This window comes from Oncorhynchus keta, chromosome 5 (assembly GCF_023373465.1).
Source record: "Oncorhynchus keta strain PuntledgeMale-10-30-2019 chromosome 5, Oket_V2, whole genome shotgun sequence".
Lineage (NCBI taxonomy): Eukaryota > Metazoa > Chordata > Actinopteri > Salmoniformes > Salmonidae > Oncorhynchus > Oncorhynchus keta.
The window spans coordinates 38,126,556-38,148,524 of NC_068425.1; the positions used below are offsets into that span (position 1 = coordinate 38,126,556).

General features: G+C 46.9%; 2 protein-coding genes and 1 long non-coding RNA gene across 54 annotated transcripts in view; 2 read left to right on the top strand and 1 right to left on the bottom strand.

Annotated features, from left to right (window-relative positions):
• Positions 1-21,969, top strand: part of tbcd (tubulin folding cofactor D) — a 227,884-nt gene that overhangs the window by 12,039 nt on the left and 193,876 nt on the right. The window contains 6 exon segments of the mRNA XM_052520050.1: positions 3,211-3,256; positions 6,376-6,508; positions 6,798-6,940; positions 9,368-9,428; positions 9,914-9,988; positions 15,144-15,238. Of these exon segments, the coding sequence (XP_052376010.1) occupies positions 3,211-3,256; positions 6,376-6,508; positions 6,798-6,940; positions 9,368-9,428; positions 9,914-9,988; positions 15,144-15,238 (553 nt within the window).
• Positions 11,526-13,757, top strand: LOC127930312 (uncharacterized). 3 transcript variants are annotated; one of them, XR_008137864.1, is made up of 5 exons: positions 11,526-12,120; positions 12,161-12,240; positions 12,281-12,640; positions 12,681-13,120; positions 13,689-13,757. It is a non-coding gene; the product is annotated as an uncharacterized LOC127930312 (long non-coding RNA). The 3 variants fall into 3 exon arrangements; XR_008137863.1 differs by lacking the exon at positions 13,689-13,757 and adding an exon at positions 13,269-13,377; XR_008137865.1 differs by lacking the exons at positions 12,161-12,240; positions 13,689-13,757 and adding an exon at positions 13,269-13,377.
• znf750 (zinc finger protein 750) lies at positions 18,023-21,487 on the bottom strand. 50 transcript variants are annotated; one of them, XM_052519899.1, is made up of 6 exons: positions 19,913-21,487; positions 19,128-19,701; positions 19,029-19,061; positions 18,930-18,962; positions 18,831-18,863; positions 18,023-18,764 (listed from the first exon to the last, which is right to left on the bottom strand). In XM_052519899.1, exons 1-6 carry the CDS (start codon positions 21,271-21,273, stop codon positions 18,492-18,494), a joined length of 2,307 nt encoding a protein of 768 aa, XP_052375859.1. In that variant the 5' UTR covers positions 21,274-21,487; the 3' UTR covers positions 18,023-18,491. The 50 variants fall into 50 exon arrangements, with proteins under 50 accessions (XP_052375859.1, XP_052375860.1, XP_052375856.1 ...); XM_052519900.1 differs by lacking the exon at positions 18,930-18,962; XM_052519896.1 differs by lacking the exon at positions 18,930-18,962 and having other exon boundaries at positions 18,798-18,863.

Here is a 21,969-nt window from a genome sequence, read left to right on the forward strand (position 1 = left end):
TTACCAGTGTAGTAGTAGTATATAGATATACTGCTGGTAGTCATTACTTTACCAGTGTAGTAGTAGTATATAGATATACTGCTGGTAGTCATTACTTTACCAGTGTAGTAGTATATAGATATACTGCTGGTAGTCATTACTTTACCAGTGTAGTAGTATATAGATATACTGCTGGTAGTCATTACTTTACCAGTGTAGTAGTATATAGATATACTGCTGGTAGTCATTACTTTACCAGTGTAGTAGTAGTATATAGATATACTGCTGGTAGTCATTACTTTACCAGTGTAGTAGTAGTATATAGATATACTGCTGGTAGTCATTACTTTACCAGTGTAGTAGTAGTATATAGATATACTGCTGGTAGTCATTACTTTACCAGTGTAGTAGTAGTATATAGATATACTGCTGGTAGTCATTACTTTACCAGTGTAGTAGTAGTATATAGATATACTGCTGGTAGTCATTACTTTACCAGTGTAGTAGTATATAGATATACTGCTGGTAGTCATTACTTTACCAGTGTAGTAGTATATAGATATACTGCTGGTAGTCATTACTTTACCAGTGTAGTAGTATATAGATATACTGCTGGTAGTCATTACTTTACCAGTGTAGTAGTAGTATATAGATATACTGCTGGTAGTCATTACTTTACCAGTGTAGTAGTATATAGATATACTGCTGGTAGTCATTACTTTACCAGTGTAGTAGTATATAGATATACTGCTGGTAGTCATTACTTTACCAGTGTAGTAGTATATAGATATACTGCTGGTAGTCATTACTTTACCAGTGTAGTAGTATATAGATATACTGCTGGTAGTCATTACTTTACCAGTGTAGTAGTATATAGATATACTGCTGGTAGTCATTACTTTACCAGTGTAGTAGTAGTCTATAGATATACTGCTGGTAGTCATTATTTTACCAGTGTAGTAGTATATAGATATACTGCTGGTAGTCATTATTTTACCAGTGTAGTAGTATATAGATATACTGCAGGTAGTCATTACTTTACCAATAGAGGTACTATGGCCTAATCCCCAGTCCCTCACTCTCTTCCACTTTGTCTTGATGTCCTATAGTTGTGGTTTCACCAACCACCTTGATATAACAGTGGATTTTAGTAGATTTATTTTCAGGTCAACTGTTGTGTCAGTCTAAGTAGCTAATTTAATGCAACCCTCAAGCCAGCAGTGTATCAAAGGAATATTATTGGTGTTGAAACTGGCGTTACGTGTTTCCGAACAGTCTCTCCTTCTCTCTGTGCTCTGTAATATGACTGGGAGGGGAAACCGGCTTGTCTCTCTCTCTCTCTCTCTATGTGGCGCTCAGAGCGTTTAAAACTGGCTCTGTGTGTTCTGACGGCCCCGAGGGGCTTCAACGGGCTCTAGTAAGATCGTTGTTTTGCACAGTTGCGTTTGGAATTTGGCCAATGCAGCAAAAACTTTATAAGAGCCGCTGAGAAATGGTTTAGAAGAGTAGTTAAAATTAACCTTTAATGGGGAGTGAGAAAAGAGACTGACAGAATGGGGAGTGAGAAAAGAGACTGACAGAATGGGGAGTGAGAAAAGAGACTGACAGAATGGGGAGTGAGAAAAGAGACTGACAGAATGGGGAGTGAGAAAAGAGACTGACAGAATGGGGAGTGAGAAAAGAGACTGACAGAATGGGGAGTGAGAAAAGAGACTGACAGAATGGGGAGTGAGAAAAGAGACTGACAGAATGGGGAGTGAGAAAAGAGACTGACAGAATGGGGAGTGAGAAAAGAGACAGAGAAATGGCTTTAGAAGAGTAGTTAAAGTTAACCTTTATCAAACGGCAGTCCTCACTGCAACATGTAATGACATCCAGAAGGTTGAGGTTAGTGGTGATTTAATCCCAGACTACATACAGAAGGTTGAGGTTAGTGGTGATTTAATCCTAGACTACATCCAGAAGGTTGAGGTTAGTGGTGATTTAATCCCAGACTACATCCAGAAGGTTGAGGTTAGTGGTGATTTAATCCTAGACTACATCCAGAAGGTTGAGGTTAGTGGTGATTTAATCCTAGACTACATACAGAAGGTTGAGGTTAGTGGTGATTTAATCCTAGACTACATACAGAAGGTTGAGGTTAGTGGTGATTTAATCCTAGACTACATCCAGAAGGTTGAGGTTAGTGGTGATTTAATCCTAGACTACATCCAGAAGGTTGAGGTTAGTGGTGATTTAATCCCAGACTACATCCAGAAGGTTGAGGTTAGTGGTGATTTAATCCCTAGACTACATCCAGAAGGTTGAGGTTAGTGGTGATTTAATAGACTACCAGAAGGTTGAGGTTAGACTACATCCAGAAGGTTGAGGTTAGTGGTGATTTAATCCTAGACTACATCCAGAAGGTTGAGGTTAGTGGTGATTTAATCCTGTATTACTACATCCAGAAGGTTGAGGTTAGTGGTGATTTAATTTAATCCAGAAGGTTGAGGTTAGTGGTGATTTAAGACTACATCCAGAAGGTTGAGGTTAGTGGTGATTTAATCCAGAAGGTTGAGGTTAGTGGTGATTTAATCCCAGACTACATCCAGAAGGTTGAGGTTAGTGGTGATTTAATCCTAGACTACATCCAGAAGGTTGAGGTTAGTGGTGATTTAATCCTAGACTACATCCAGAAGGTTGAGGTTAGTGGTGATTTAATCCCAGACTACATCCAGAAGGTTGAGGTTAGTGGTGATTTAATCCTAGACTACATCCAGAAGGTTGAGGTTAGTGGTGATCTCACTCTCAAAAGGGGAGGAGCCACAACATTATGAACAAAACAGGTGTTGGAATTTCACAATTTAAAATGAAAATGTATTATTTCGATCTCATCCACGATATTGATGTTGTTGCTCTCTCTCTCCTATCTCTCTCTCCTCTCTACTGTGTCTCTCTCCTGTCTCTCTACTGTGTCTCTCTCCTGTCTCTCTACTGTGTCTCTCTCCTGTCTCTCTACTGTGTCTCTCTCCTGTCTCTCTACTGTGTCTCTCTGTCTCTCTCCTGTCTCTCTACTGTGTCTCTCTCCTCTCTCTCCTGTCTCTCTACTGTGTCTCTCTCCTCTCTCTCTCTCCTCTCTCTCCTCTCTACTGTGTCTCTTATGTCTCACCTCTCTCCCGTCTCTCTCCTGTCTCACCTCTCTTATGTCTCTCCTGTCTCTCCTCTCTATCCTGCCTCCCGTCTGTCTTCTAGGCACAGCTATTCAAGCATGGCAAGAGAGATGACTTTCTCCAGTACGGTAAGAATGTCCTTCAATAGTTGCTTTTTAATCAGCAAATTGACTTTATCCACTGTGATAAGTAGTTGTCTTACCTCCTTTATCCATTGTGATAAGTAGTTGTCTTACCTCCTTCATCCATTGTGATAAGTAGTTGTCTTACCTCCTTTATCCATTGTGATAAGTAGTTGTCTTATCTCCTTTATCCATTGTGATAAGTAGTTGTCTTACCTCCTTTATCCATTGTGATAAGTAGTTGTCTTACCTCCTGCATCCATTGTGATAAGTAGTTGTCTTATCTCCTTCATCCATTGTGATAAGTAGTTGTCTTACCTCTTTCATCCTTTGTGATAAGTAGTTGTCTTACCTCCTTCATCCATTGTGATAAGTAGTTGTCTTACCTCCTTCATCCATTGTGATAAGTAGTTGTCTTACCTCCTGAGGTTAGTGGTGCATCCATTGTGATAAGTAGTTGTCTTACCTCCTTCATCCATTGTGATAAGTAGTTGTCTTACCTCCTTTATCCATTGTGATAAGTAGTTGTCTTACCTCCTTCATCCATTGTGATAAGTAGTTGTCTTACCTCCTTTATCCATTGTGATAAGTAGTTGTCTTATCTCCTTTATCCATTGTGATAAGTAGTTGTCTTACCTCCTTTATCCATTGTGATAAGTAGTTGTCTTACCTCCTGCATCCATTGTGATAAGTAGTTGTCTTATCTCCTTCATCCATTGTGATAAGTAGTTGTCTTACCTCTTTCATCCTTTGTGATAAGTAGTTGTCTTACCTCCTGCATCCATTGTGATAAGTAGTTGTCTTACCTCCTGCATCCATTGTGATAAGTAGTTGTCTTACCTCCTGCATCCATTGTGATAAGTAGTTGTCTTACCTCCTTTATCCACTGTGATAAGTAGTTGTCTTACCTCCTGCATCCATTGTGATAAGTAGTTGTCTTATCTTCTTCATCCATTGTGATAAGTAGTTGTCTTACCTCCTTTATCCATTGTGATAAGTAGTTGTCTTACCTCCTGCATCCATTGTGATAAGTAGTTGTCTTATCTTCTTCATCCATTGTGATAAGTAGTTGTCTTACCTCCTTTATCCATTGTGATAAGTAGTTGTCCTACCTCCTGCATCCATTGTGATAAGTAGTTGTCCTACCTCCTGCATCCATTGTGATAAGTAGTTGTCTTACCTCCTTTATCCACTGTGATAAGTAGTTGTCTTACCTCCTGCATCCATTGTGATAAGTAGTTGTTTTACCTCCTGCATCCATTGTGATAAGTAGTTGTCTTACCTCCTTCATCCATTGTGATAAGTAGTTGTCTTACCTCCTTCATCCATTGTGATAAGTAGTTGTCTTACCTCCTTCATCCATTGTGATAAGTAGTTGTCTTACCTCCTTCATCCATTGTGATAAGTAGTTGTCTTACCTCCTGCATCCATTGTGATAAGTAGTTGTCTTACCTCCTGCATCCATTGTGATAAGTAGTTGTCTTACCTCCTTCATCCATTGTGATAAGTAGTTGTCTTACCTCCTGCATCCATTGTGATAAGTAGTTGTCTTACCTCCTGCATCCATTGTGATAAGTAGTTGTCTTACCTCCTGCATCCATTGTGATAAGTAGTTGTCTTACCTCCTTCATCCTTTGTGATAAGTAGTTGTCTTACCTCCTGCATCCATTGTGATAAGTAGTTGTCTTACCTCCTGCATCCATTGTGATAAGTAGTTGTCTTACCTCCTTCATCCATTGTGATAAGTAGTTGTCTTACCTCCTTCATCCATTGTGATAAGTAGTTGTCTTACCTCCTGCATCCATTGTGATAAGTAGTTGTCTTACCTCCTTTATCCACTGTGATAAGTAGTTGTCTTACCTCCTGCATCCATTGTGATAAGTAGTTGTCTTACCTCCTTTATCCACTGTGATAAGTAGTTGTCTTACCTCCTGCATCCATTGTGATAAGTAGTTGTCTTATCTTCTTCATCCATTGTGATAAGTAGTTGTCTTACCTCCTTTATCCATTGTGATAAGTAGTTGTCCTACCTCCTGCATCCATTGTGATAAGTAGTTGTCCTACCTCCTGCATCCATTGTGATAAGTAGTTGTCTTACCTCCTTTATCCATTGTGATAAGTAGTTGTCTACCTCCCATTGTGATAAGTAGTTGTCTTACCTCCTGCATCCATTGTGATAAGTAGTTGTCTTACCTCCTTTATCCACTGTGATAAGTAGTTGTCTTACCTCCTATCCACTGTGATAAGTACTGTCTTCTCTGATCCATTGTGATAAGTAGTTGTCTTACCTCCTGCATCCATTGTGATAAGTAGTTGTCTTACCTCCTGCATCCATTGTGATAAGTAGTTGTCACTACCTCCTGCATCCATTGTGATAAGTAGATTGCCCTCAGACTGCATCCTCCGTCGGTGATCCATTGTGATGGGCAGTCCTCATCCATTCTGATACGTCGGTGACCTACCTGCCCTGAGTAGATGGGCAGCCCTCACACTGCATCTCTGACCCGCGTCGGGAAAATGTCGGTGATCTTCTGATGATGATGGGCAGCCCTCAGACTGTATCTCTGACCCACGTCGGTGACGGTCACGCCCTGAGTAGATGGGCAGTCCTCACACTGCATCTCTGACCCGCGTCGGTGACTGTCACGCCCCGAGTAGATGGGCAGCCCTCACACTGCATCTCTGACCCGCGTCGGTGACGGTCACGCCCCGAGTAGATGGGCAGCCCTCACACTGCATCTCTGACCCGCGTCGGTGACGGTCACGCCCCGAGTAGATGGGCAGCCCTCAGACTGCATCTCTGACCCGCGTCGGTGACGGTCACGCCCCGAGTAGATGGGCAGCCCTCACACTGCATCTCTGACCCGCGTCGGTGACGGTCACGCCCCGAGTAGATGGGCAGCCCTCAGACTGTATCTCTGACCCGCGTCGGTGACGGTCACGCCCCGAGTAGATGGGCAGCCCTCACACTGTATCTCTGACCCGTGTCGGTGACGGCCACGCCCCGAGTAGATGGGCAGCCCTCACACTGCATCTCTGACCCGCGTCGGTGACTGTCTCGCCCCGAGTAGATGGGCAGCCCTCAGACTGCATCTCTGACCCGTGTCGGTGTGTGTGTTCCTCAGCTCCGGTGGTGCTGCAGTGTCTGGACCAGTGTCACGTGGCAGAGAGCAGCCAGGCTATGCTGAGGAAGCTGGGGGTCAAGCTGGTACAGAGACTGGGTCTGACCTTCCTCAAGCCCCGACTGGCCAAGTGGAGGTGAGACATACACACACACACACACACACTGAGGTAGGGGTCAAGCTGGTACAGAGACTGGGTCTGACCTTCCTCAAGCCCCGACTGGCCAAGTGGAGGTGAGACACACACACACACACACACTGAGGTAGGGGTCAAGCTGTTACAGAGGCCGTCTCACCTTCCTCAACCAGTGGAGGAGACCCACTCCCTAGATGTTAATTTGGGAGCCTTCGCATGCCGTTGAGCGTTTGTTAAGGGAAAGCTGGTCTCACTGTGTTGAGACCTTGTTTGTTTGCTTGTCATTCAGGTACCAGAGAGGGAGTCGCTCCCTGGCAGCCAACCTGTCTCTGTCTCAGTCTGGCTCCACAGTCAAGGCTGTTAGTCCAGACATGGAGACCCAGAGCCAGGAGGAGGACTATGATATCCCAGAGGAGGTGGAGAACGTCATCGGTCAGTCAGCGTTACTCACTCTCTCCTTCTCTCTCATTCTTTCTCTCTCTCTCTGGTTCTCTCAGCTCTCTCTCTCTGGTTCTCTCAGATCTCTCTCTGGTTCTTCTCTCTCTCTCTCTCTCTCTCTCTCACACTCTCTCTGTTCTCTCTGGTTCTCTCAGACCTTCTCTCAAGCTCTCTCTCTGGTTCTCTCAGATCTCTTTCTCTCTCTCTGTCTCTCTCTCTGGTTCTCTCAGCTCTCTCTCTCTGGTTCTCTCAGATCTCTCTCTGGTTCTCTCTCTGGTTCTCTCAGATCTCTCTCTCTCTCTCTCAGATCTCTCTCTCTCTGGTTCTCTCAGCTCTCTCTCTCTGGTTCTCTCAGCTCTCTCTCTCTGGTTCTCTCAGCTCTCTCTCTCTCTGGTTCTCTCAGCTCTCTCTCTCTGGTTCTCTCAGCTCTCTCTCTCTCTGGTTCTCTCAGCTCTCTCTCTCTCTGGTTCTCTCAGCTCTCTCTCTCTGGTTCTCTCAGATCTCTCTCTCTCTGGTTCTCTAAGCTCTCTCTTTGGTTCTCTCAGCTCTCTCTCTCTCTGGTTCTCTCAGCTCTCTCTCTCTCTGGTTCTCTCAGATCTCTCTCTCTGGTTCTCTCAGATCTCTCTCTCTGGTTCTCTCTGGTCTCTCTCTGGTTCTCTCAGATCTCTCTCTGGTTCTCTCAGATCTCTCTCTCTGGTTCTCTCAGATCTCTCTCTCTGGTTCTCTCAGCTCTCTCTCTCTGGTTCTCTCAGATCTCTGGTTCTCTCTCTGGTTCTCTCAGATCTCTCTCTGGTTCTCTCAGATCTCTCTCTCTGGTTCTCTCAGATCTCTCTCTCTGGTTCTCTCAGATCTCTCTCTGGTTCTCTCAGATCTCTCTCTCTGGTTCTCTCAGATCTCTCTCTCTGGTTCTCTCAGATCTCTCTCTCTCTGGTTCTCTCAGATCTCTCTCTCTCTGGTTCTCTCAGCTCTCTCTCTCTCTGGTTCTCTCAGCTCTCTCTCTCTCTCTGGTTCTCTCAGCTCTCTCTCTCTCTCTGGTTCTCTCAGCTCTCTCTCTCTCTGGTTCTCTTAGCTCTCTCTCTCTCTGGTTCTCTCTCTGGTTCTCTTAGCTCTCTCTCTCTCTGGTTCTCTCAGCTCTCTCTCTCTGGTTCTCTCAGCTCTCTCTCTCTGGTTCTCTCAGCTCTCTCTCTCTCTGGTTCTCTCAGCTCTCTCTCTCTCTGGTTCTCTCAGCTCTCTCTCTCTGGTTCTCTCAGATCTCTCTCTCTCTGGTTCTCTAAGCTCTCTCTTTGGTTCTCTCAGCTCTCTCTCTCTTTGGTTCTCTCAGCTCTCTCTGTCGTTCTCTCTCTTGATATGTCTGAATTCAGCATCCTTCTCACTGTCTCATTGGTTTTAAGGCCTGTATCTTGTGTTCAGTAAGGTGTGCAACGTCCTGAACTACTTGACCAATAACAACACAACACAGATTTACATGTTCTGTTACAAAACACTTTGTTACTGAATTTGACCCACATCAGGTCTGTTATGGTGTTCAGTCACAGCTATTCAGGTAGTGACTCTCTCTCTGTCTGTTATGGTGTTCAGTCACAGCTATTCAGGGACTCTCTCTCTGTCTGTTATGGTGTTCAGTCCCAGCTATTCAGGTAGTGACTCTCTCTCTGTCTGTTATGGTGTTCAGTCACAGCTATTCAGGGACTCTCTCTCTGTCTGTTATGGTGTTCAGTCCCAGCTATTCAGGTAGTGAGTCTCTCTCTCTCTCTCTCTCTCTGTCTGTTATGGTGTTCAGTCACAGCTATTCAGGTAGTGACTCTCTCTCTGTCTGTTATGGTGTTCAGTCACAGCTATTCAGGTAGTGACTCTCTCTCTGTCTGTTATGGTGTTCAGTCACAGCTATTCAGGGACTCTCTCTCTGTCTGTTATGGTGTTCAGTCCCAGCTATTCAGGTAGTGACTCTCTCTCTCTCTCTGTTATGGTGTTCAGTCACAGCTATTCAGGTAGTGACTCTCTCTCTGTCTGTTATGGTGTTCAGTCACAGCTATTCAGGTAGTGACTCTCTCTCTCTCTGTTATGGTGTTCAGTCACAGCTATTCAGGTAGTGACTCTCTCTCTCTCTGTCTGTTATGGTGTTCAGTCACAGCTATTCAGGTAGTGACTCTCTCTCTCTCTCTCTGTTATGGTGTTCAGTCACAGCTATTCAGGTAGTGACTCTCTCTCTGTCTGTTATGGTGTTCAGTCACAGCTATTCAGGTAGTGACTCTCTCTCTCTCTCTGTTATGGTGTTCAGTCACAGCTATTCAGGTAGTGACTCTCTCTCTCTCTGTTATGGTGTTCAGTCACAGCTATTCAGGTAGTGACTCTCTCTCTCTGTTATGGTGTTCAGTCACAGCTATTCAGGTAGTGACTCTCTCTCTGTCTGTTATTTCACAGAGCAACTGTTGGGTGGGCTGAAAGACAAGGAGACCATCGTGCGCTGGTCTGCTGCTAAGGGGTAAGTTGTCACATTGAATGAACAATGATAAACACTAAGCGTCTGTCTTTCAGAAGGCAGAGTGATGCCTATAGGGAGGAGCCCTGAGTTATATCTGTCATGTTGATGTAGTACAGAATAAATGTGTCACCTGAACAGACCCCCAAACTGCCTATAGGGAGGAGCCCTGAGTTATATCTGTCATGTTGATGTAGTACAGAATAAATGTGTCACCTGAACAGACAAAACCCCAAACTGCCTATAGGGAGGAGCCCTGAGTTATATCTGTCATGTTGATGTAGTACAGAATAAATGTGTCACCTGAACAGACCCCCAAACTGCCTATAGGGAGGAGCCCTGAGTTATATCTGTCATGTTGATGTAGTACAGAATAAATGTGTCACCTGAACAGACCCCCAAACTGCCTATAGGGAGGAGCACGCCCTCATGTTGATGAAGTCCAGATGAATTGCTCAGAGGATCCAACATGTCTTCCCTCGTTTCAGTATTGGGAGGGTGACAGGGCGACTCCCCAGGGAGCTGGCTGACGAGGTGGTTGGATCTGTGTTGGACTGCTTCAGGTAACAACTGGTTCATTTGCAGCTTTGTCGTGTTGATGTTGTGCTATTTGTCTGTGCCACTGGGGGATCATCTTATCAGACAATATACACATATATGTTAAGGTGAACTCAGCAAAAAAAGAAACCTCCTCTCACTGTCAACTGCGTTCAATTTCAGCAAACTTAACTTAACGTGTAAATATTTGTATGAACATAACAAGATTCAACAACTGAGACATAAACTGAACAAGTTCCACAGACATGTGACTAACAGAAATGGAATAATGTGTCCCCTGAACGAAGGGGGGGGTCAAAATCAAAAGTAACAGTCATCGTATCTGGTGTGGCCACCAGCTGCATTAAGTACTGCAGTACATCTCCTCCTCATGGACTGCACCAGATTTGCCAGTTCTTGCTGTGAGATGTTACCCCACTCTTCCACCAAGGCACCTGCAAGTTCCCTGACATTTCTGGGGGGCCTTAGCCCTCACCCTCCGATCCAACAGGTCCCAGACGTGCTCAATGGGATTGAGATCCGGGCTCTTCATTGGCCATGGTAGAACACTGACATTCCTGTCTTGCAGGAAATCACGCACAGAACGAGCAGTATGGCCGGTGGCACTGTCATGCTGGAGGGTCATGTCAGGATGAGCCTGCAGGAAGGGTACAACATGAGGGAGGAGGATGTCTTCCCTGTCACGCACAGCGTTGACATTGTCTGCAATGACAACAAGCTCAGTCTGATGATGCTGTGACACACCGCCCCAGACCATGACGGACCCTCCACCTCCAAATGAATCCCGCTCCAGAGTACAGGCCTCAGTGTAACGCTCATTCCTTTGACGATAAACGCGAATCCGACCATTCCTCCTGGTGAGACAAAACTGCGACTCGTCAGTGAAGAGCACATTTTGCCAGTCCTGCCTGGTCCAGCGACGGTGGGTTTGTGCCCATAGGCAACGTTGTTGCCAGTCCTGTCTGGTGAGGACCTGCCTTACAACGGGCCTACAAGCCCTCAGTCCAGCCTCTCTCAGCCTATAGCGGACAGTCTGAGCACTGATGGAGGGATTGTGTGTTCCCGATCTAACTCGGGCAGTTGTTGTTGCCATCCTGTACCTGTCCGGCAGGTGTGATGTTCGGATGTACCGATCCTGTGCAGGTGTTACACGTGGTCTGCCACTGCGAGGACGATCAGCTGTCCGTCCTGTCTCCCTGTAGCGCTGTCTTAGGCGTCTCATAGTACGGACATTGCAATTTCTTTCCCTGGCCACATCTGCAGTCCTCATGCCTCCTTGCAGCATGCCTAAGGCATGTTCACGCAGATGATCAGGGACCCTGGGCATCTTTCATTTGGTGTTTTTCAGAGTCAGTAGAAAGGCCTCTTTAGTGTCCTAAGTTTTCATAACTGTAACCTTAACTGCCTACCGTCTGTAAACTGTTAGTGTCTTAACGATCGTTCCACAGGTGCATGTTCATTCATTGTTTATGGTTCATTGAACAAGCATGGGAAACAGTGTTTAAACCCTTTACAATGAAGATCTCTGAAATTAATTCGTAAAAATCCAAATATCTTTGAAAGACAGGGTCCTGAAAAAGGGGACGTTTCTTTTTTTGCTGAGTTTATTAAATCTCCCAAACAGTAATTCTGATTCCCGTGTAAAATAACCCTTTGAGTGATTAAAATACGACCCATAATGTTTTTTTTTGGGGCAGGATAGAATTTTGAATCTCTTTTCCTCTCATGGCTAACTACCAGGAAGTTTAAAAAGACAGGCTGAGTGGGCGGGGAGCTTATATTCATGAGCTGGCCTTGACTGACAGGTCTTTGAAAAGTTATGAAACTTGGATGCAGTGTTGCTGTAAAATCATCTCAAGCTAATTTAGTGAAACACAAAGCAATATTAAACATTTAAAAAAAAATAAAAAAATAAATCACGCTGTGATTTTAGAAATACCGACAGTTCATTTGTTCGTTAGACATGGTGGGATCTTTTTCTGTCGGTGAAATTTAATTATGCGGGAAACTGCGGTGGAGACACATTTTTTGGCGCAAATATTAATATAATTAGGTAGGTAACATGCAGGTTATTGTGGTCCTCCCACTACCACTCAGGTAACATGCAGGTTATTGTGGTCCTCCCACTACCACTCAGGTAACATGCAGGTTATTGTGGTCCTCCCACGACCACTCAGGTAACATGCAGGTTATTGTGGTCCTCCCACTACCACTCAGGTAACATGCAGGTTATTGTGGTCCTCCCACTACCACTCAGGTAACATGCAGGTTATTGTGGTCCTCCCACGACCACTCAGGTAACATGCAGGTTATTGTGGTCCTCCCACTACCACTCAGGTAACATGCAGGTTATTGTGGTCCTCCCACTACCACTCAGGTAACATGCAGGTTATTGTGGTCCTCCCACTACCACTCAGGTAACATGCAGGTTATTGTGGTCCTCCCACTACCACTCAGGTAACATGCAGGTTATTGTGGTCCTCCCACTACCACTCAGGTAACATGCAGGTTATTGTGGTCCTCCCACTACCACTCAGGTAACATGCAGGTTATTGTGGTCCTCCCACTACCACTCAGGTAACATGCAGGTTATTGTGGTCCTCCCACTACCACTCAGGTAACATGCAGGTTATTGTGGTCCTCCCACTACCACTCAGGTAACATGCAGGTTATTGTGGTCCTCCCACCACCACTCAGGTAACATGCAGGTTATTGTGGTCCTCCCACTACCACTCAGGTAACATGCAGGTTATTGTGGTCCTCCCACTACCACTCAGGTAACATGCAGGTTATTGTGGTCCTCCCACTACCACTCAGGTAACATGCAGGTTATTGTGGTCCTCCCACTACCACTCAGGTAACATGCAGGTTATTGTGGTCCTCCCACTACCACTCAGGTAACATGCAGGTTATTGTGGTCCTCCCACTACCACTCAGGTAACATGCAGGTTATTGTGGTCCTCCCACTACCACTCAGGTAACATGCAGGTTATTGTGGTCCTCCCACTACCACTCAGGTAACATGCAGGTTATTGTGGTCCTCCCACTACCACTCAGGTAACATGCAGGTTATTGTGGTCCTCCCACTACCACTCAGGTAACATGCAGGTTATTGTGGTCCTCCCACTACCACTCAGGTAACATGCAGGTTATTGTGGTCCTCATGCAGGTTATTGTGGTCCTCCCACTACCACTCAGGGTAACATCAGGTAACAGGTTATTGTGGTCCTCCCACGACCACTCAGGTAACATGCAGGTTATTGTGGTCCTCCCACGACCACTCAGGTAACATGCAGGTTATTGTGGTCCTCCCACTACCACTCAGGTAACATGCAGGTTATTGTGGTCCTCCCACTACCACTCAGGTAACATGCAGGTTATTGTGGTCCTCCCACCACCACTCAGGTAACATGCAGGTTATTAAAGTAGTGATGATGAACTTTACAGGGGAGGTGAAAGTGCACAGTGATGAGCTTGATGCTCCTTTACCAATAAACATCGACCGTCTTATTCTGGTGACGTGATGATCGATGCTTGACTGCCATTTGTCAAATGTAAAATATTCTCGCTTTTATCCATAATACTTTAGTGTAGACCAGCCTACCTGCACGGTGTGTGTCAGCTGTTGTCTCGAGGTCAGGTGTCCAGACACAACTATCAGTAGAGGTGAAGAAACCATGGAAATTGTGGTCCTCCCACCACCAGGTAACATGCAGGTTATTGTGGTCCTCCCACTACCACTCAGGTAACATGCAGGTTATTGTGGTCCTCCCACTACCACTCAGGTATTTCCCATTTTTATTCGGTTCATGAGAACTTCAGCGTAAAAGTCCATTTTGAGTGCACTATGTCATCACACACTGATTTTTATCAGCAACAGGATGCAGGTTTTTGGTGGGAAAACAGGTACTGGTGGGAAATACTGATTGTGGTCCTGGCATGGGAAATACTACTGGTGGGAAATACTACTGGTGGGAAAATACTACTGGTGGGGAAATGCAGGTTATTGTGGTCCTCCCACTACCACAGGTAACATACTGGTGGGAAATACTACTTGGGAAATACAACTGTGGGGGAAAATACTACTTTTATCCAAATACTACTGGTGGGAAATACTACCTGGGAAAATACTACGAGGTGGTGGGAAATACACTGGTGAAGGGAAATACTACTGGTCAGGGGACAAATACTACTGGTATCAGGGAAAATACTACTGGTGGGAAAATACTACTGGTGGGGAAAATACTACTGGTGGGGAAAATACTACTGGTGGGAAAAATACTACTGGTGGGGAAAATACTACTGGTGGGGAAAATACTACTGGTGGGGAAAATACTACTGGTGGGGAAATACTACTGGTGGGAAAAATACTACTGGTGGGAAAAATACTACTGGTGGGGAAAATACTACTGGTGGGGAAAATACTACTGGTGGGAAAAATACTACTGGTGGGGAAAATACTACTGGTGGGAAAAATACTACTGGTGGGGAAAATACTACTGGTGGGAAAAAGCACATTTTCTTCATGCAGATTCTAGAATATTCACATGAAAATCTTTTGCCAATTGATGGAATCCTAGCTGGTGATGTCACAAATAAATATGATACATCTCCCGTTTGGCAAGTCTCTTGTGATGCGGTTCACAGCCACACTGACGGATGTGTTGACATGACAACTGCGTTGGAGTTCTGAATGACCCTTCTAATTCTATTTGCTGACATCCTACAGTTACATTTTGGCACCAGCAGAGTAGCTGTCTCGTTATATAAGTCACGCCCCTCTGCAAACACACCTCCTCCCATATTGGTTACGAGGTGTAACTTATAACGATTAGGTAAGAGAATAAATATCATGTTCCCGTTGGTGTATTATAATGAGAGTTGGGATGATGTCCCCCTACCGTCTTAATACCCCCCCCCCCCCTCTTGAATCCAAAGGTTTGACATGGGGGGGACCAGTCACTTTATCAATGTAGAAGCAACAGTCATTTTTCATACTTTGGTCGTCACACTTTGACCTGGTTTCATCCAAACATCATTCAATTTGATGAAAACATGATTTTTAACTGTTCATGACTGTTTTTAAGGTAGTTTTTGCGGAGCTCAGGTCAGTTTTGCGGATGTGAAATGTCATCCTTGGTGTGTGTGTTCTTGTTCTAGTTTCCAGGAGACAGACAACGCGTGGCATGGAGGCTGCTTGGCCCTGGCAGAGCTGGGGAGAAGAGGCCTGCTGGTGCCCTCTCGTCTCCCAGACGGTACGTAACAAAACCCTGCACACACAGCTAGCTAGAGCGGCGTGCGGGAGCTTCTTGTATTTGAACTACAACACAACATGTCATCTGTACCTGCAAAGCAACCCCCCATTCCCTTCCCATAAACCCTCAGTCACAACAGCCATACAGAACAACAACCCCCCTTCCCATAAACCCTCACAGTCACAACAGCCATACAGAACAACAACCCCCCCTTCCCTTCCCATAAACCCTCAGTCACAACAGCCATACAGAACAACAACCCCCCATTCCCTTCCCATAAACCCTCAGTCACAACAGCCATACAGAACAACAACCCCCCTTCCCTTCCCATAAACCCTCAGTCACAACAGCCATACAGAACAACAACCCCCTTCCCTTCCCATAAACCCTCAGTCACAACAGCCATACAGAACAACAACCCCTTCCCCCCCTTCCCATAAACCCTTCCCATAAACCCTCAGTCACAACAGCCATACAGAACAACAACCCCCTTCCCTTCCCATAAACCCTCAGTCACAACAGCCATACAGAACAACAACCCCCTTCCCTTCCCATAAACCCTCACAGTCACAACAGCCATACAGAACAACAACCCCCCTTCCCTTCCCATAAACCCTCACAGTCACAACAGCCATACAGAACAACAACCCCCTTCCCTTCCCATAAACCCTCAGTCACAACAGCCATACAGAACAACAACCCCCTTCCTTCCCATAAAGCCATACAGAACCCTCAGTCACAACAGCCATACAGAACAACAACCCCCCTTCCCTTCCCATAAACCCTCAGTCACAACAGCCATACAGAACAACAACCCCCCCTTCCCTTCCCATAAACCCTCAGTCACAACAGCCATACAGAACAACAACCCCCCTTCCCTTCCCATAAACCCTCACAGTCACAACAGCCATACAGAACAACAACCCCCTTCCCTTCCCATAAACCCTCAGTCACAACAACCCCCCTTCCCTTCCCATAAACCCTCACAGTCACAACAGCCATACAGAACAACAACCCCCCTTCCCATAAACCCTCAGTCACAACAGCCATACAGAACAACAACCCCCCCTTCCCTTCCCATAAACCCTCACAGTCACAACAGCCATACAGAACAACAACCCCCTTCCCTTCCCATAAACCTCAGTCACAACAGCCATACAGAACAACAACAACCCCCCTTCCTTCCCATAAACCCTCAGTCACAACAGCCATACAGAACAACAACCCCCTTCCCTTCCCATAAACCCTCAGTCACAACAGAACAACAACCCCCTTCCCTTCCCATACAGAACAACAACAACCCCCTTCCCTTCCCATAAACCCTCAGTCACAACAGCCATACAGAACAACAACCCCCCTTCCCTTCCCATAAACCCTCACAGTCACAACAGCCATACAGAACAACAACCCCCCTTCCCTTCCCATAAACCCTCAGTCACAACAGCCATACAGAACAACAACCTTCCCTTCCCATAAACCCTCAGTCACAACAGCCATACAGAACAACAACCCCCCCTTCCCTTCCCATAAACCCTCAGTCACAACAGCCATACAGAACAACAACCCCCCCTTCCCTTCCCATAAACCCTCAGTCACATACAGCCATAAACAGAACAACAACAACCCCCTTCCTTCCCATAAACCCTCACAGTCACAACAGCCATACAGAACAACAACCCCCCCTTCCCTTCCCATAAACCCTCAGTCACAACAGCCATACAGAACAACAACCCCCCCTTCCCTTCCCATAAACCCTCAGTCACAACAGCCATACAGAACAACAACCCCCCTTCCCTTCCCATAAACCCTCAGTCACAACAGCCATACAGAACAACAACCCCCCTTCCCTTCCCATAAACCCTCAGTCACAACAGCCATACAGAACAACAACCCCCTTCCCTTCCCATAAACCCTCACAGTCACAACAGCCATACAGAACAACAACCCCCCTTCCCTTCCCATAAACCCTCACAGTCACAACAGCCATACAGAACAACAACCCCCCTTCCCTTCCCATAAACCCTCAGTCACAACAGCCATACAGAACAACAACCCCCTTCCCTTCCCATAAACCCACAGTCACAACAGCCATACAAAACAACAACCCCCTTCCCTTCCCATAAACCCTCAGTCACAACAGCCATACAGAACAACAACCCCCTTCCCTTCCCATAAACCCTCACAGTCACAACAGCCATACAGAACAACAACCCCCTTCCCTTCCCATAAACCCTCAGTCACAACAGCCATACAGAACAACAACCCCCTTCCCTTCCCATAAACCCTCAGTCACAACAGCCATACAGAACAACAACCCCCCTTCCCTTCCCATAAACCCTCACAGTCACAACAGCCATACAGAACAACAACCCCCCCTTCCCATAAACCCTCACAGTCACAACAACCCCCCTTCCCTTCCCATAAACCCTCAGTCACAACAGCCATACAGAACAACAACCCCCTTCCCTTCCCATAAACCCTCACAGTCACAACAGCCATACAAAACAACAACCCCTTCCCTTCCCATAAACCCTCACAGTCACAACAGCCATACAAAACAACAACCCCCTTCCCTTCCCATAAACCCTCAGTCACAACAGCCATACAGAACAACCCCCCTTCCCTTCCCATAAACCCTCAGTCACAACAGCCATACAGAACAACCCCCCTTCCCTTCCCATAAACCCTCAGTCACAACAGCCATACAGAACAACCCCCCCCTTCCCTTCCCATAAACCCTCAGTCACAACAGCCATACAGAACAACAACCCCTTGTGATAAACATGGACAGATTTTATTTTGGTATTGCTTTTTAGAACCGTATTAAATATATACAACTTTTCACCACCATGCAGTACCATGTAGTATACAACATATTATAGTCACTTAAATAGTTCCACCCTGGTTCTATACAGCGTTCTGTGATCAGATGTGAAGGGTTAACATTTTACATGAAAGGCTATTTGGGTCAAGTGAGTGCAGGTGAGGAGGGTTTTCTGAAAAGAGGTTTTCCCTGTAGCCTACCGGAGACACCATCACATGTTGGTTTTAAAGCACCAGTCTTGCTTTTAGTGCTTGGTAAACATTTGATCGTCCTATAGACAGACAGGGGCGTGTCCATGGAGGTTCAACTGTACAGCTCCACTTTACTCCTTTACATCCTGGTCCTAGACTAGAGGCCGTGAGGGTTTTGAGCCACTGTGGACTTCCTGTTGTCTGTTGGATGGGTATTGGTTCAACTGTCACTTGGTGTTCAGCAGCAGAGAGGTCTCCTCCTCAGTGCTCTCCCTCCTCCTGTCTCCTTCACCAGCCTCTTAGTCTGTCTCTGTTTGTGAGGGGCTGTAAGCCTGGTGTTTTTCCTGGCTGGGAGCTGGCTCTCTCCCCTGGCAGCTCTCTTCACCCCCCTAACTGGGGTACTAGACTGGTCCGTCTGGCCCTCGGTTGTGTGTTCCTGTTTGACCTCTCTGGCGAGGCCTGTGGTTGTGTGTTTCACCTCTCTGGCGGGGGCTGTGGTTGTGTGTTTCACCTCTCTGGCGAGGCCTGTGGTTGTGTGTTTCACCTCTCTGGCGAGGCCTGTGGTTGTGTGTTTCACCTCTCTGGCGAGGGCTGTGGTTGTGTGTTTCACCTCTCTGGCGAGGCCTGTGGTTGTGTGTTTCACCTCTCTGGCGAGGCCTGTGGTTGTGTGTTTCACCTCTCTGGGGAGGCCTGTGGTTGTGTGTTTCACCTCTCTGGCGAGGCCTGTGGTTGTGTGTTTCACCTCTCTGGCGAGGCCTGTGGTTGTGTGTTTCACCTCTCTGGGGAGGCCTGTGGTTGTGTGTTTCACCTCTCTGGGGAGGCCTGTGGTTGTGTGTTTGACCTCTCTGGCGAGGCCTGTGGTTGTGTGTTTCACCTCTCTGGCGAGGCCTGTGGTTGTGTGTTTCACCTCTCTGGCGAGGGCTGTGGTTGTTGGGAGACAGGGGCAGCCTGTTGGGCGTACTGACGGGCTGTCTGTTGCCATAGAGCTGAGGCTGGAGGAAGAGGAGGAGCTAGCCAGCTGGCATAGAGCCAGGGCTGCAGTCTGTCTCTGTTGGTCACTGGGCTCCTTGTCTGTTTGGGTGGGAGCTGGGCTGGAGCCCTGTTGACTGAGATCCACTGCGATTAAGGTGGCCATTTTGGAGCAGTGGTCTGGGTTGCCTGGTTGGACCCTAACAAACTCCCTCCCTGAGGTGGCCATTTTGGAGCAGTGATCTGGACTGCCTGGTGTGGCCCTAAGGCTCAGGTTCAGTGGCAGGTCCTCCTCCGGGTGCCTTGTTTCAGGACAGCTCCCCCTGCTGGTGAAGACGTCTGACTCCTGGTCCTTTTTGGAGAGGTTCAGGGGCATCAAATCTTTCTCAGTATCTTCATCATCATCTTCACCATCTCGGTCAGCTGAGGAGTCGTTGCTTTCGTCAGAGGTGGAGTGCTCTGCGTGGTTGGCTTCCGACCTGAATGAGGAAGAAAGACAAATGATATGCATAAGATTAGACATCCACTGATACATCTGTATAGACTAGTTAGATTAGATATCCACTGATACATCTGTATAGACTAGTTAGATTAGACATTGATACCTCTGTATAGACTAGTTAGAGCTGCAGCTGTCTGGCTGGTAAAGAGCTGTGTGAGGAGAGTGCATGTTGTTGTATCATCACTTACCCTCTTTCCATGTGCGTCATCAAGCTCTGTGGTGCGTCCTCTTTGCTCGGCTCTACTCTGATTGGCTGAGAGGCTGGCTCTGGTCCTCCTGATTGGTTGACAGGCTGTAGTTCCCCCAGGACTGTACATCTGGAACCCTCCGTAGTGTCTCTCTGGGTGAAGGGGTGTGGAGGGCTGGGTCTGTCAGGGGAGCCCAAGGCAGAACACCCCTCCATGGGGCTCAGTCTGGTGGGCTTGTCTCTGCTCTGCTCCACCTGGCTGGTCCCTTCCTCCGTGGGTCTGCTGTGGGGTTCACCATGGAGCCTGGGGTGGAGGTAAAAGTCATAGTCCCTAGGTCCCAGGCCGGGGCCTGGTCTTGGGTCGTACACATCCAGAGGAAAGTACCTGGAGCCTGGGAGAGGGATGGGGTGTGGGTGGTGGTGGTCCGCGGGTCGGTACAGGCCATAGGGCAGGGGGAGACCGTATCTGTAGGGGTATGGAGGGATGAGAGATGGGTGGGAGTGGTCCGGGTTCATGGGTATCACAGGTCTTTGTGGGGTCTCCAGGAAGCTAGGCCGGTAGATCTGTGAGTTTGGCCCAGAAAGGTGATGCGTCCCTGGGATGAAGTAGGGCTGGTAGAGGGGGTGGAGGGCCGGGTGGCGATCAGGAAACAGGTAGGGAGGGTACTCAGGTATTATGTGAGGTGGGAGGGGCTTCAGCGGCATGGAGGCTGCTGCCATTGGGCCCCAGGCGAAGGTGGGGTTATGGAATGATGGCATGGGTGGAGTCAGAGACGGCTCCCCTGATTGGTTGTGGGATGACTTTAGCGCGACCTCTGGGTTCTCCCGATTGGGTGTGACTTGGGAGAAGGCTGACTGGCGTGGCACAGCCTTGGCCTCTTTGAGTTCCTTTGTGTCTGATGTGATCTGAATGTCTTTCCTGACTGGACTCCCACATGCCTCCTCTCTCTCCTCCTTCTCCTCCTCTCTCTCCTCCTTCTCCTCCTCTCTCTCCTCCCTCTCCTCCTCTCTCTCCTCCCTCTCCTCCTCCTTCTCTTCTCTCCTGTTCTCCACTCCTCCTCTGTGACCCTCAGGGGTCATGAGCCGCTCCACAGGAAGTGGCCCTGATTTGTCATTCAGGGTTAAAGATGCCAGTTTGTGGTTGTCAGGGCCAGGGGTCTTGGTCTGCCTCCCTGCGTGGCCTCCTTTCTGAGACACCAGTGATATAGAATTCTTACAGAGGTTGTACTTCATGTGGTTGAACAGGTGAGACTTCTCGTTGCAGGTGAACGGGCACTGGAAACACTGGTACTTGTAGGGCTTGCCTGGGGGCCGTGGGATGTAGTGAGGCCTCTTGGGCTTGCGCTCCTGAACGCTGAGCATTTTGGATCTGGTGTGTGTGTGTGTGCAGTTTTCACTGCAAAGACAAGAGGAAGAGGTAACAGACTGATGGATTAGTTGCGCTGCACATTGACGTACATTTTTATAAGCATTTCTTCACATTTTGTACAATGACATGTGTTTTAACACTTCGTTTCTTTACATCATTAATGATCTTTAAGGAACTGTCAGGGTAGATGGGTGTTTTAGGACCTTTTCATTAATGATCTTTAAGGAACTGTCAGGGTAGATGGGTGTTTTAGGACCTTTTCGTTAATGATCTTTAAGGAACTGTCAGGGTAGATGGGTGTTTTAGGACCTTTTCATTAATGATCTTTAAGGAACTGTCAGGGTAGATGGGTGTTTTAGGACCTTTTCGTTAATGATCTTTAAGGAACTGTCAGGGTAGATGGGTGTTTTAGGACCTTTTCGTTAATGATCTTTAAGGAACTGTCAGGGTAGATGGGTGTTTTAGGACCTTTTCATTAATGATCTTTAAGGAACTGTCAGGGTAGATGGGTGTTTTAGGACCTTTTCATTAATGATCTTTAAGGAACTGTCAGGGTAGATGGGTGTTTTAGGACCTTTTCGTTAATGATCTTTAAGGAACTGTCAGGGTAGATGGGTGTTTTAGGACCTTTTCATTAATGATCTTTAAGGAAATGTCAGGGTAGATGGGTGTTTTAGGACCTTTTCATT

Coding starts and splice junctions, on each gene's coding strand:
- znf750 (XM_035767563.2), bottom strand. CDS start 21,273: ATGCTCAGCGTTCAGGAGCGCAAGCCCAAGAGGCCTCACTACATCCCA. Junction 19,702..19,912: donor ATGACGCACATGGAAAGAGG/GTAAGTGATGAT, acceptor TTCCTCATTCAG/GTCGGAAGCCAACCACGCAG.